This window comes from Streptopelia decaocto, assembly GCF_964273445.1.
Source record: "Streptopelia decaocto genome assembly, chromosome: 5".
Taxonomy (NCBI): Eukaryota; Metazoa; Chordata; class Aves; order Columbiformes; family Columbidae; genus Streptopelia; species Streptopelia decaocto.
The window spans coordinates 15,987,332-16,000,304 of NC_138659.1; the positions used below are offsets into that span (position 1 = coordinate 15,987,332).

The 12,973-nt window shown below is 44.5% G+C and overlaps 1 protein-coding gene across 4 annotated transcripts in view; it reads left to right on the top strand.

Annotated features, from left to right (window-relative positions):
* The window catches only part of DNM3 (dynamin 3), a gene marked incomplete at both ends in the record, with an annotated part of 177,816 nt that extends 166,493 nt beyond the window's left edge, over positions 1–11,323 (top strand). For 3 of the 4 annotated variants that reach the window (XM_082052195.1, XM_082052194.1, XM_082052196.1), the window contains one exon: positions 5,316–5,385. In XM_082052195.1, coding sequence (XP_081908321.1) covers positions 5,316–5,385 — 70 coding nt within the window. Of the gene's footprint in view, positions 1–5,315; positions 5,386–11,182 lie in introns of those variants that run through there. The other variant, XM_082052197.1, reaches the window with a different exon arrangement.
* Positions 11,324–12,973: the final 1,650 nt, after the last annotated feature.

Here is a 12,973-nt window from a genome sequence, read left to right on the forward strand (position 1 = left end):
CACTGCTTCTGTGCCCGACTTGCCCTCTGCTAGCAGTCTTGTGGGTATGCTAACTGGAGACATTTCATGTCTGGCAAAAGGACATTTTTCAGTGCAGAGACAAATCTGAGAAATTTTCACTCGGACCATCACAGTGGAGTAAAGGACCATCTCAGACAGTTATTCTCTAACTACTTTTTCTTTTCATCACTGAGTGCTGTTTCTCATTTCTTCCATAATCATCATCTCTGCCTGATTCTCGTCCATGGTTCCTGCTTTACTCCTCTTAATGTCATCATCCTTTTACTGCTTTTCCTCTTTCTTATGACCTGTGTCACTAGTATCAAGTGCCTTTCCTACTCTTGGTTTTCGCCCTTCCACTCAAGATCCTTTCTCCTGAGTTGATGTTTGGGGGACTCTTCAGCAGCCACGCCAGATCTGCAGTAGGCCAGAAGGAGTTTTAATATGCATAGACTGTAGAATCAGGCCTGCAAACCATGTCTTGCCCATATTCTTCAACCATGATGGCTATAGTAGTTTCACTTCTGGTTTGGATTTTCTTCCAAAAACAGAGGCTGATGGCAGTTGAGAGGTACCATATACAGGCTGATAATTAGAGCTGGGAGAAGTAGAGGCTAGGCTGTGCGGCTCTTTCAGGATCTTACTGAAACAGAGAAACCGTATAAAAACAAAATGAGTCAAGGCATTATAACTGTCCCAAGAATTAGTTACTTAGTGTTTCTAATCACCCAAATGAGAAATTATATTTATCCCTTACCTGAAGTAAGTCACTCTTTTATCCTCTGATTATATGCCTCACATCCAGATTTCTATTGTCACCTAAAATAAAATTTGCCTGCAGTCAGACTTAAAGCCACTTAAAGATTTTGTTTAAATATTTTCTCATTAAATTCTGCAAAGAAAATGTCATGTATCAGGGTACTCCAAGAGGGCTGGATTATAAGGAAACCAAAATCATAGTAAAAGGGAGAAAATAATGGAATTTTGTTTACGATTGCAGATCTATAGGATGTATCGTAAAGTATAGTTATGTGCATGCCTTCTGCAACTGTTCTCTGGTGGTCACAAGCAAATAAGAATGTAAAATGTAAGTGGAAACGAAAGCCTTTTATTTAGAAGTATGTTTGCTGTGCTCCAAGAAGAGAAGCCATCTTCTTCGAGCGGGGCCTCCCATGGTAATTACAGCCATGCTTTACCGAAAGCATATTTTGTGGACTCTGTGTGGGGAGCGATAGCACTTCTCAAAAGGCAAATGCCTAAAGAGCTGCCATATGTTTCTGATCGAATTTTAAGTCTAGACTTGCTTTATTTAGTTTCTTTTGCTCTGCATTTGCCTAGCTGAAGCTATTAGGAGTTCTTTTAAAACTGGAAAAATGGGGTGTGCTGCTTAGGTTAAAAATAAATGTAAAACTTTTCCTTTTTTAAAAAGTTTTTGCATCAGGGTAAGAGTTATCCTCCATTCAAAACCCCAGTGAGCTCTTCAAAGGAGGAGTCTGTGCAGCAACATCAGGGAGTTATTAAATACATACTTAGTCCGCAATTTTCATTGGTAAATTCTTTGTGTCTGCTTAATGTGTGCTAGTTAGAAGAACTGATTCTTTCTGCAGACTCGTTTACTCAGCCCCGGGGACACATGATCCTCTGCCCCTTTAGCACTAGCTTTTACAAACACCCTTTCCATTTTTTTTAAATACAAAAAGAAATGTTTAAAACTCAAACCAAACCAAAACAACAACAACAACAAAACAACCCACCACACAACAGACCAAGCAGCCTGTTAAAAGAGGCCAGGCAGCAGGACTCGGCCCCAGTACTTGAAAACCCAGCTGAAATGTTGGAGACAATAACCAAATTGGAATTACCGCAGCAGTGACATTTTTATAAGAAGGAGCTTTCTATGAATGGAGAGCTGCTGTTTTGGGCCTGGGAACAGCTCGGCACCACGAACGCAGCCCCGGGCTGTCAGAGTCGGTCCGATAATGCAGGGAAAACGCAGTCCACGCCGTCTCTACCGCTATCATCTTCTGGGCTCAGACTAAACATTTAATTGGGCTTAGTCACTTATTTACTCACTGACATGGCAGCTAGTGCGAGCAGGGATCTGGGGGAGGTTGTTTTTGTCTGGTTTTCCTCTGCTTCTGCCCACAGGCAGGTTGGAGCTCCCTCTGCTGCTCTCTGCTTCGGGTTACTGCCATTTGCTCCGCTTTTCTCCACAGTCGGAGAGTCTGGCACAGCCCATTTATGTAACCTTTGCTCAGAAGGCCATCGTGCTGAAATCATGCAAGGCTCCCCTCACACCTGTGTTTTTTCAGAGGTCTTTAGAGCAAAGAGGAAGGTGGAACTACATTTGCAAGAAGCAGCAAATGCTGCTGGTTTTGGTATCTCAAGGTGTGGTGGTTTGGGTGCCCGGGTCCCTGCGCCCCTCCATCCAGGGGAGCACTTGCCCTCCCAGCCACAGCCCAGGGCATAAAGATGCCCCTTCTTCTGACTTTGTGGTTGAGATTCCTGTTAGGAGGGGAAAAAAAGGATGAATTCTGCTCCCAGTGTCAAAATGGTCACTTGATGACTTGTCACTTTGACAGGGGTATCTAGTGACAGGCAACTCCTGGGCTTTTGTCCTTTCCCTGACTTTGACTTGAGTTTTGGCTCATGCCGGTTGATACTGTGTGCCGGTGGCTAATGAAGGTGAGGTCTCGTCCCCGAGCTGAATCCCTGCCCTGTGCTCTGCCTGGGGATCCTCCTCCTGCATTGCCAGCACAGGAAAACAGTCTTTTCCCAAGCACTGCCTTTTCCCAAACATCTGCCACTCCTCTGGAAGGCACCCCTGATTTCCAGGTGCAGGTCCCGCTCCCCTGGTCACAGCGTGCTGGGTGAAGGAGCTGGAAGGAAGCCCCATGAAACAGCATGAGAGCGAGGCAGCACCAGCACGGGGGCAGAGGAGAGGGGCTGGAGCTGAGGAGAGGTCTGCCTGTTCCTCATGTATGTCCCTGCCTGTACTTGTTGGGAAGATGCACAGAAGTGGTCTGTATGCAGAGCATCCCAGATAAACACGAACATCTCTACCAGGAGGTATTCGTAGTGGGATTTGGTAGTGGAGCTTGGGCTGAGGGGTCCCCTATCTGAGCAGAGCCGCCCGTCGGGCAGAGCTGCAGGGAGGACAAGGCTGGTGGGGCTCTGGAGTGGAAAGGGGAGCTTGCTGGGGGATTTCTCTGTTCAGCTCTGGACGGGGCTTGAATGAAAACTCAAAATATAATGGTCAGAGTGCAGCTCTGGTTCAAGGAGGAAAGAGGCTCTGGCCTGATTTTGGTTCAGGTTTGGTTAACTGAGTACATCCAGGAAATCCTCTCACTGTGCTCTCCAGTTTCTGATCCTGCTGGGCTAAACAGCAATTTGGCTAAATTACATTATTTGAATCTAGTGTGCTGCATTCAGCCTGGTATTAAAATGCATGTATCTTTTAAATTTGATATTAAGACAGCTGTATGCATTTTCCCTTGTTTATAAATTGTATACACATGATATGAAGTTTTCAGTAAGCACTAAACAATGCAATGTGAGGCATTTCAACAAAGGAATAATTTAATGCAACCCAGCAGAAATGCAGAGCCTTAGAAGTGGTTCTTTATGAAGCTACAAATTTTGGAAACGGGTCCAGAAGACCTACATTGGAGCAGCACAAAAAACAATAGTCAACACAGTAACATTTTTTCTGTAAGAAAAATACACCATGAATAAATTATATTTTGCCTATTTTTTTAGCTTGTTGACTTGCTTGAATGCTTCAGTTGGCATCTTTTGTATTCATTGCATGTTAGGGATTAAGATTCTCATTTCTTCACCAAAAGAGAATATTGTCATACAAGATGGACTTCGAGCCAACGAGACTTTTTTAGTCAAGTGTAAATTTGTCTCATATATTATGTTCCAGTTCAAAGAAGATTAACACATTGTTACGTTTGTTTCATCTTCTATTTAGCTTTAACACAATGAGACACATTTCTTTTGTAATCTTCTTCAGAGACAGGAACTGTTCCTCCTTTCACAGGTTGAGGACTGTGTTAGAGGGGACTGTACGATTTGTCTTGGCCATTAATGAAGTCTGCTGAAGCTGGCTGGGAACTGAAGAGCTCTCAGCTCCCCACCTTGTTCAGACTCTGAGTTCATGTGCTCTCATGGTGATCTGGGCTGGATTAAGGAATAAAAGAACACTAGTATTTCCTGTTAAAGAAAATAGGAACCAAAATCACTGTGTCAGAGATAGAATAACTGTAACAAAGCCTTGCTAGAGGGTGCTGGGGGAGCAGGCTGTGAGGAACAGGGTCTTGGGTATATCTTTGGTATATATAAAGCACACAGCAGTGCTGGGCAGAACTGCCTGAGCTGGTGCATGTGCTGCAGGCCAAACAGGTATTGTCATGTCTGATTCTGCACAGGATTTGCTGAGTCATGAGTGTTTTAGCCCAGGTGGATTGGAGCATTAATAAAATACTCTTTGTAACTTAACCGATGGAGTTATCTCCACAAAGCACTGGTACGAACCATGTACCCTAAATACATGCAAAAATGTAAAAGGCAATTACATGCGTACCAGAGAGAACATAACTCCAGCAGAGTTGGCGTGTTGTCCTTGGACACAGTGAGGGAGGGGAAGGTCTCAGCCTGGACTATCCCTGCTCAGCCCGGACTGCAGGTGGGACATGCTTGGGGATTGTACTGCTGCTGCCTAACTCTTGCACTGCGGTCTCTTACCAGATGACGATGCAGCCCAAATTGAAATGCAGGAGTTCGCAGTACATAGGAGCCTATGCTGAATCAGCCATTTGAAATAGGGGAATAAAGGCCCATAAGCCTTCCCAAAATAACAGGGACTCTCTTAGCAGTTACTGAAGTTGATAGAAGAACACATTAGTGGTAAATGAATGAATCCAGAAGACATAGCCGCAGCTAGTGTTTCATATGTGGCCATTGATTTAAAGCTTAAGATTTGGGCCTCTAATTCAGGCTGGGACTGACCCGGGAGAAAACAGGAATGCTGATCTCCCCGGATGGTTTCCATGGCACAAGAAGGTAACTGTGTTTGGAGAATACCCAGACTGTGGACCAGAGAGAAGAACTGTCCGATGCGTGAGAAGGCTAAGGCATGGTATGCAGGTGGCAAACCATTGCCCATTGTGGATGCTGAGGGCTGTCATGCCTCTGTGTACACGGAAATAAGATTGTTGTGTTTGGGCGCATGTGCATGTTCATGTTGTGACAGCAAGAGGTGCCAGGTTGGTTCTCAGTGTTTGTGCTTATTGTTTCTTCTCTCTTTCCAGTCGAAGACCACCCCCTTCACCTACTCGGCCCACTGTAATTCGTCCGTTAGATTCATCCCTGTTAGACTAAAAGAAGTTTCTGGCATGTCATTAATTGTTAACCAAATACGTGGGAGCAAATTGCTTGATAACTGTTGCAATAACCAATGTATAGTCGCATGTATGGACATCTATAGGCAAGTAACCCATTTTACTGATATACTCTCTGTCCATTCCACATTGTTTATGAGGTCTTAAATGTTTTGGGAAGGTCTGTGCTGCCTTGACTTCTCCTTTTGCAATAGCTGTTGTTAGCTAACTTACTGACACGTGTTCACCCAGGCAACTGTGCTCACAGTCAAAGGAGGGCTTGATTTTGTGTGTGTTTGTGCACGTGTTGATTTTATCTACTTCTTTTTTCCTCTTATCTGAAAAGAATCTTACTTTTATTTGTACCTTTCAGATTTTCTGTCCTTTGGAATTACTCAGTTATGCCCATTTGTTTTTTTTTAATGGCTAAACTGGGCAGAGAAAAACAATGTGGTTTCTTATCAAGCTCTTCTGAAGACCCCACACTTCCATGTCTTTCTTGCAAGAAGCTTGCTGGATGGCTGCTTCTCCTCTAACTTCTCCTTATCCAAAGTCTAATTTTTAAGGAATGTTGTTGAACAGAAAGGGTGTTTATGGGACAACGTGTGTTTTACTTTCTTTCCACACTGGTGGCTGATGTGCAGTTGGTTGGGTGACTGGTGTAAGGACCAGACTGCAGTGCCCCAGCTTGTAAGGCTCATTGTGGAGCCATCTCACCCTGCAGCAAGGATGTGAAAGAGCAGTTTGAAGAGCCAGTACGTGACAGAATGGCGTGCCCCAGCTCGCTTTGCCTTCTGCTAGTGCTTGCTCACATTCGTACTCCTACTGAACTCATGGGAAGCCCTGTGGTTATGTGAGTGCCTTTAATATGTATAAATGCACTGCACAGCAGGACCCAGAGAACTGAGCATTGCTTTTGGTCCTTTTGTGAAACAGAAGGAGATATGGATACATATAGAAATATATGTAGAGCTTTAAATGGGCTACTGCTCTTCTGCCCACGGTGTGAAGCTTTTCACAGAGCTACGGCCTAGATTTGCATCTGAGCTTTCCAAGGGTTTGGTTTGGATTTGAAGTATTTGCTCACACCATTTGAAAAAGCTCCATTATGCCCAGTATATAAATATTTTTTCTGTGCATCTCTTCAAGTCCTGCACACCTCAGATTAGGGTGCTTTTCCAGCTAGATACTGAGAAGTGCTCAGCTGTGCATCCTGGCAATGGATTATCTGAGCAGCTGTTCACTTCCAGAGGTCCTCTCTGCCTGTTGTTTTGTATGTTATATATTAATGCATTATAAAAACTTTTTTGTCTTAACCGCACTTTAAAAGCTTAGGGTGTCACCCTTATTGCTTAAAACTTACTGAGTTAACAGAATGAAACTAGAGATGAATTTGGCCTTATTTCTTCAGAAAATATTAATTACTGTTATTACAATTATGGTTACAGAACCCTAAGAAAAGAAATTGGTGATTTCAAAGGCCCCCAGCACAATCAGCCTAATAAATTTATTTATTGAGACAGCATGTAGGGCTTCAGTATGCTGTAGCCCCATGGTTAGGAAGAATCCAATCAAAGAGCCACAACCAATGGGGATTTTGCCTATTAAGTATTCCCAGACTGCTGATTAACTAACAGTTGTGCTCACTGCTGAAGCAAAGCCTGTTTCAGTTTGCATAAGAGAGACGAGCTTGGCAAAGCATCATGATTTGTATGTTAGCTTAACTTTAATTTCCTGTCAGCCTTCTACTTGTGACACACACCTGGGGAGTCTAGAGGTCAACATCTGAAACACAGTGAGGAGGGAGTTTGTCAGAGCACCGACATCTTGATGATCTCAGAAGATTGCTTAAGTGGTCGGTGTTTGTTTGGAGAACAGGCCCACATCTCCAACAATAAGTGCACAGAATCACCTTTCAAGGAAAAAAAAATAGGTTGCAAACCCAACTATAGTTGTATTGATTGTTACTAGAAAAAAAAAAAGTTCTGATGATTTTTCTTGTGTTCTACACAGTTTTCCACTGTGTAGCACTCTCTGCTGTAACATTCATCTATCTATTAGGTGTATATTTATAAATAGCTATAGCAGTCCATACCGTTGCCTAGCCAGCAAACCTGCATATAGTTTATCAGAGCCCTCTGTTACTGACTGGCAGGTGCCTGCTAGCTAAGCTCTGCACCTCTTCCACTTCAGCCACAGAAAGTTGCTTTAACCCCATATTTTGAGATTCATCGAGTGATATTGCAAGGCCGTGGTCTGGGTTTATCCAACCACGCCCCAAGCACTCAACTTTGTTGCCCAAGGTCCCCTTTGTTCAGTGGAAAGAGGCAGCACCTCCAGAAGGTGATTCAGACTGGTGTGGCTGCATGGGAGACAAGGGTGGTAATACTGGTAAGGTAGGAGCCACAATTAGATGACATATATCCTGGCCTAAAAACATTTTAAAATCCTCTGTACTGGAGACTCCTTAATTTACTTTAATGACTGTTTCTGTTGAGCATAAAGAAGTAGGTAGCACAATTCAGCACTGTCCTTAACTCTGCCCTCCAAGAAATTGTATTTCTCAGCAGTAAGCCTAAATTGTAAATGAAGCTCTCAAGAGTGGGTTTACCCAAAAGAGGAGGAGGAGGCAGTGAGGCGCCTGTGGCCCCAGTGTCAGAACCATCTGGTTCTGTGCTCAGTGTTGAGGCTGTGGGACACAGCTGCACAGCCCTCCCTCCCGCCCTCTGCATCCTCATTCCAATCACATCAAAATCTGGCCCTGTGCCCTAAAAGCAACGCTTTTAGGTGTGCAGGTTAATAATTAACCTTGAGCACAGACCCAGAGTTTGATGATTTTACCTCGAACTTCTTGCATATATGCTTTTCAGAATACACAACATAGAATTGTTGTTTATAGGAAAAATGTTAAGTGCTTCCCAAGAAGTTGCCACATCCACTTGAATAAGTACTGTCCTCCCAAATTCGGCCCATTTCTTCCTGCTGTACAGGGCCTGGAATGGGTTGGTTTGTCCTGCTTGTTCCTTGTGCTGGCAAGTTGTGTCTCTCCCATCCCTTGTTCTCCAAGGAGCAGCCTTGGCAGCAACTCGTTCCATGCCTGAAGGACAGCAGGACGAGCACCCCGTGGATCTGCTGGAGGAGCTGGCCACCTCCGACAGGCCACTGTCCCCTCTGCAGACACCCCGACACAGCCTGAGCTGAGCCTGAGTTCCTGTAGCTGAGAAGCACAGGTTGCTCTCTCTGTTTCTTCAATTCCCTCTGGCAAAGCTCATAAGACTGACAGGGAGGAGTAGTGATGTCCGTTAAGCAACAGCAGGGATTCTGATCTTACGTGAGGTGTGTAATTAGCTGGGTGATGTATGTAGTTAAGTTTCAGGAGGGTGCTCACCTAGTATTGCATTTAGGCTAAGCCTGAGTCTCTGCCTAGAGAATGTGTTCCTCCTCACCTCACCATGGCTGACCAACAGCTGAAGAGCTTGTGTGTGCCGTGAATAGCTCTCAGCCTTTCATCTCAAGGGATCTTGTGTTAGGATTAGAAAGATTGTATGTTCAATGAAAAGGCTTATGTACATAGTTAACATGTGTTTATTTTATTGCTGATCTTGTTGCACTTTCTGAGTAAGCCTCATAAGAGTAGATTATTTATTATATTAAAGGAGATACATTATAGGTTATGGCATTTCATGTTATAACATAGAAAATATTATACTCTCTATCGCAGACAGCTACACTAAACAACGTGTATACAGCATATTGAGATTACCAGCTAGTTCTGTCTTTCTGTCTTAAAGTAGTTCAAACCTCCTGAATTCAAAGCAGACCTGTTTTGCACCCATGACACTGGGGAGGCATCCGACCTCTTGGTGTGCGTGTGGCCCAGTTCCCCCGCGGTGGCACTGAACCTCCTCCCTGGGCTCTAGCAGAACAGCTCCCTTGTGTAAATGAATGTTACTCTGCCTGTCTTTCCTCTTGCTTTGTCTGCAGGCGAGCTGATACCGATGGCTCCTCCCGTCCAGACAGTCCTCCACTCTTGCTTGATATATGATTTGTCCCGTCTTGCCAGATGTTTGCTTTACTGCCTGTCTTTTTACTTTTCCAGGACAGTGTAAACATTGACTTCTTTTCGTAAGAAGCAAATGCATAATTTTTTTCTGAATTTTGCTCTGTATGTTAATGCCCTACTTCATATGAGCCAAAACATCTGCCTTTGGTTTCATAATGTGTACATGGTTCCTAGTGTTGACCTTTGAGCACAGCAAGTTGATTCCCGAAACCATGGTCATTACTGAGCATCACGTACACCTGCTGTAAAAATGTTACGCTGCATTTCTGAACCTGAAATAAACTGTAACTCTTGATGGGCTTTTATTATTACTTTCTGGATGCGCATGAGTGGTCTTCTGTCTCTTGCACTATCATCTCAGCACGCTGCACTCCGCCTCTGTTGGGACTGCAGTGAGGATTTATTGGAGATGCATGTTGCATTGACATCACTGGAGATGTCATTAAAAGGAGCAAAGGGGGAGCAGTAACCCATGGGAAGAATTCAGCCTGCTGCCCTGCAAGGGGCTGGGAGTGCAGCAGAGATGTTTTGCTGGGAAGCGGATGAATGTTTTTCAAGCTGTACCTGGTATTCATTTCATTGTCGGGGAAAGCACGTTTTGGGGGTGATTCAGAGCTGAGCGGAAGGCCAGAGTGAGTCCTCCAGAGCAGGAGCTGGAGTAAAACTGTGCGTGTGTTATGTCTGGAAGGGATTTCCCCCTCAAGTGGCTGTGTGCGAATATGCAGATGTCTTGATTACTCAGTTCCTTCTTTAGGTCAGTGTGAGCCAAGTAACTGGAATCACTGCTTGGAGGAGATGGCACAAGCAGCACAACAGCTGCTGACGGGAGAGGACATTTGTCACCGAGCACAAAGTCACTACATTGGTCCTTAAGTTTTGGGAAGCGGGGGGAAGATGGGATCAGCAAAGCAGCAACATCCCTGTTGTATTCACTTTCTTGCTATAACATTTGGAGAGGTTTGTTGTTTTGTTTTTTTTAATAACATTTAATGGCTATGCCTGAGGCCGTCTGTGCACCCCTCTCAGTGAAAAGCAGTGTCACACATGTCCCATCTGGCTGAAGTATGTTACCTGCCCCCTGCATGGTTCCTGCATGTTGGTTGGTGACACATCAGTGCTCTGTGCTGGGGAACAGGGGGAGCAGCCGCTCCTCTCAAACCCCTGCGCTGGGCCACCAGCTGCCGAGGGTCTCCCCTGCTGGGGCCAGCAGTAGATTCATTGCACTGCTGTCATCCATGTTTTTAACCTTTCCCAGCAATGTCCCCTGCAGATAGGCCAATCCAGCCCACAGGCCACCTTGTTTGATCATTGCCAATTTCATCAGAATCTCACTTAAAAGAGGTCCACTCCATGAACAGTGTTTGGAGCAGGCGGTGGTGCAAATTTTAAGGCTGGCTGGGGAAAGCTCTTCCAGAGGATATTTGCTGCAAGAAAATTAGGAAGCCTGTGACTAGCACCCTCCACGCTTGTGATGTGATTGTCCTCGTCCTCTGGCACCAGCAAGTCAGATGGGAAGCGGTGAGGATGAAAGCCAAGGCTGTGCCGAGAGCCAGCTGATTCCAATCATGCTCTTGCCCTTTTCCTTACTGTGCATGTTCTGTGCCTTTTCCTCGTAACCCATTTTATTAAGATAATTTTGTATATAAGTTGTTTTATTGTTTCTTGACCTTCTGTTTTAAATCTCATCTCCCTCCACTCCCTGTGAATTTTGGGTTATTTTTTGTCTTCTTCCCAGGCGACCTCCACCAGCTGTTCCAGGAAGATCATCCTAACGTACACATTTATTTTTTGTTACATGCAGTCTCTCTCTTTTTTTTTGTCCAAAATTATCTTTAATTTGCACTAGCCTATTTGTAAAGAAAAGATTTTATTTTCAGATGTCAATGTTAAGCCCGGATTTAAAGGAAATAAAAATTCTGACTAGAAGACAAATGTGTGCTGGTTTTCTATTGAAGGGTCTACCCACTCTTTCTCAACTGGAGCCATTAACACCCCATGGAAGCAAATGCCTGGGCTCTGTGGGGACTCCCACCCTCCGAGGTGGGAGGGACGTTCTGCTGGGATTCTACCACTGCTTTTGAATTCATTAACCACCAGGATTGTGCCGTACAAATGGCTTTGGTTTAGCATTAGCAGGAAGAAGAGCAGCCAGCTTCTTTAACAAGAGTCCTAAAAGATGTGTAATGCACCAGCAGCAATACCTGACTGTATGAAGATTGCAGCAGTCTCTCCACTGATGAATCTGCACAATTATAAATAAATCACAGCTGCTCTGACCATTTTTTTTCAAGCTAAACCTCCGAATTCCTTGCAAGCCGACCTCATTGGAGCATCTGAGCTCAAATAGCTGTAAGTAGTTACTTCTGGGATTCCAAATGTCTCTGTCCCTATGGGAAAGATAAAATCTGTGCTTTAATGTTTAAAAGATGTGCTTGTTTTGGGTGCCAGAGAAGTATACAAAGGGTAAGTCTAAAAAAGGTAAAATTTGTGGGTTTATTGACTTTTTTTCCTCATATGAAGACAAAGAAGAGATGTCTCACAAACCATTGCAGATAAATCAGAGGGAGCTGCATAGATACAAACTGGAGGTACAACACAGCATTGGGACTGCACCCTGTCATTTCAGGAGCACAAACAAGACACTTCTTTGTAGAAGGTGGTCAAGGGTGAGAGGGAGCTGGAGTAGTGCTGCTCAGGGGATGGGGGCAGTAGGAGGAGATCGCAGTTGTGTGTGTGTGTCTAGAAAGGGCCTGACAACACATAGGCTGTGCTCGTTTTCAAGACAGGTCTGACACAGTTTTTCTGAATTTGGGCAATTCCTCCTATTCCAGCTGGTTTGGGTCCCTGCTGGCTTCTTGTATATCTAGAGAGCTGCTGAACCACCTGGATGTGCTGGGAAACGCCAGGCACTGATTTTGCTCAAATTAAAAGCAGGTGCAAGATCAGAGCTGTAGACTCAGATTTGTCTTTCTTCTCATTTAGACTTTGTTTTGGTAGAGGACAACCGAAGAAATGGCAATGGTACTACCAGAAAAGGTGGGGGGGTGTGGAAATCTCAGGGATAGCAATTTTTAGGAGAGGGTGATAAATAATCATTCCTGTTAGACCTTTGAACTGCATGTGCTAAACTAGGAACTGCTGGAGCTGGAAAGAGCACAGTGATGGGCAAGGAGCTTCCCAGCACCCTGCAAAAAGGGAGAAATGGAGGTTCCTAACGGTCCATGAACACAACTGTCCTGGAGTAGGGGATGAGGAGGGAAGCTCAGACCAGCTGTTACATTTCATCTGTGGAACTCTCCTGTGTCAGGTACTGAGGAAAAAATCTTCAGCAGACTTTGGGAATTGTGTATTCTCAGGACTACTACAGAAGTAACAACATTTGTACCCAGCAGGTTCTTAAGGAGGTTCCAGCTGTGATCCACCTCTCAGGTAAGAGGGAATGAGAAGAGACTGAATTTCACAAGCTGCTTTTTTTCCAGGTTGTTCAAAAAGCTGATCTGCACTGGGGGAAGCTCTCAATGCAATG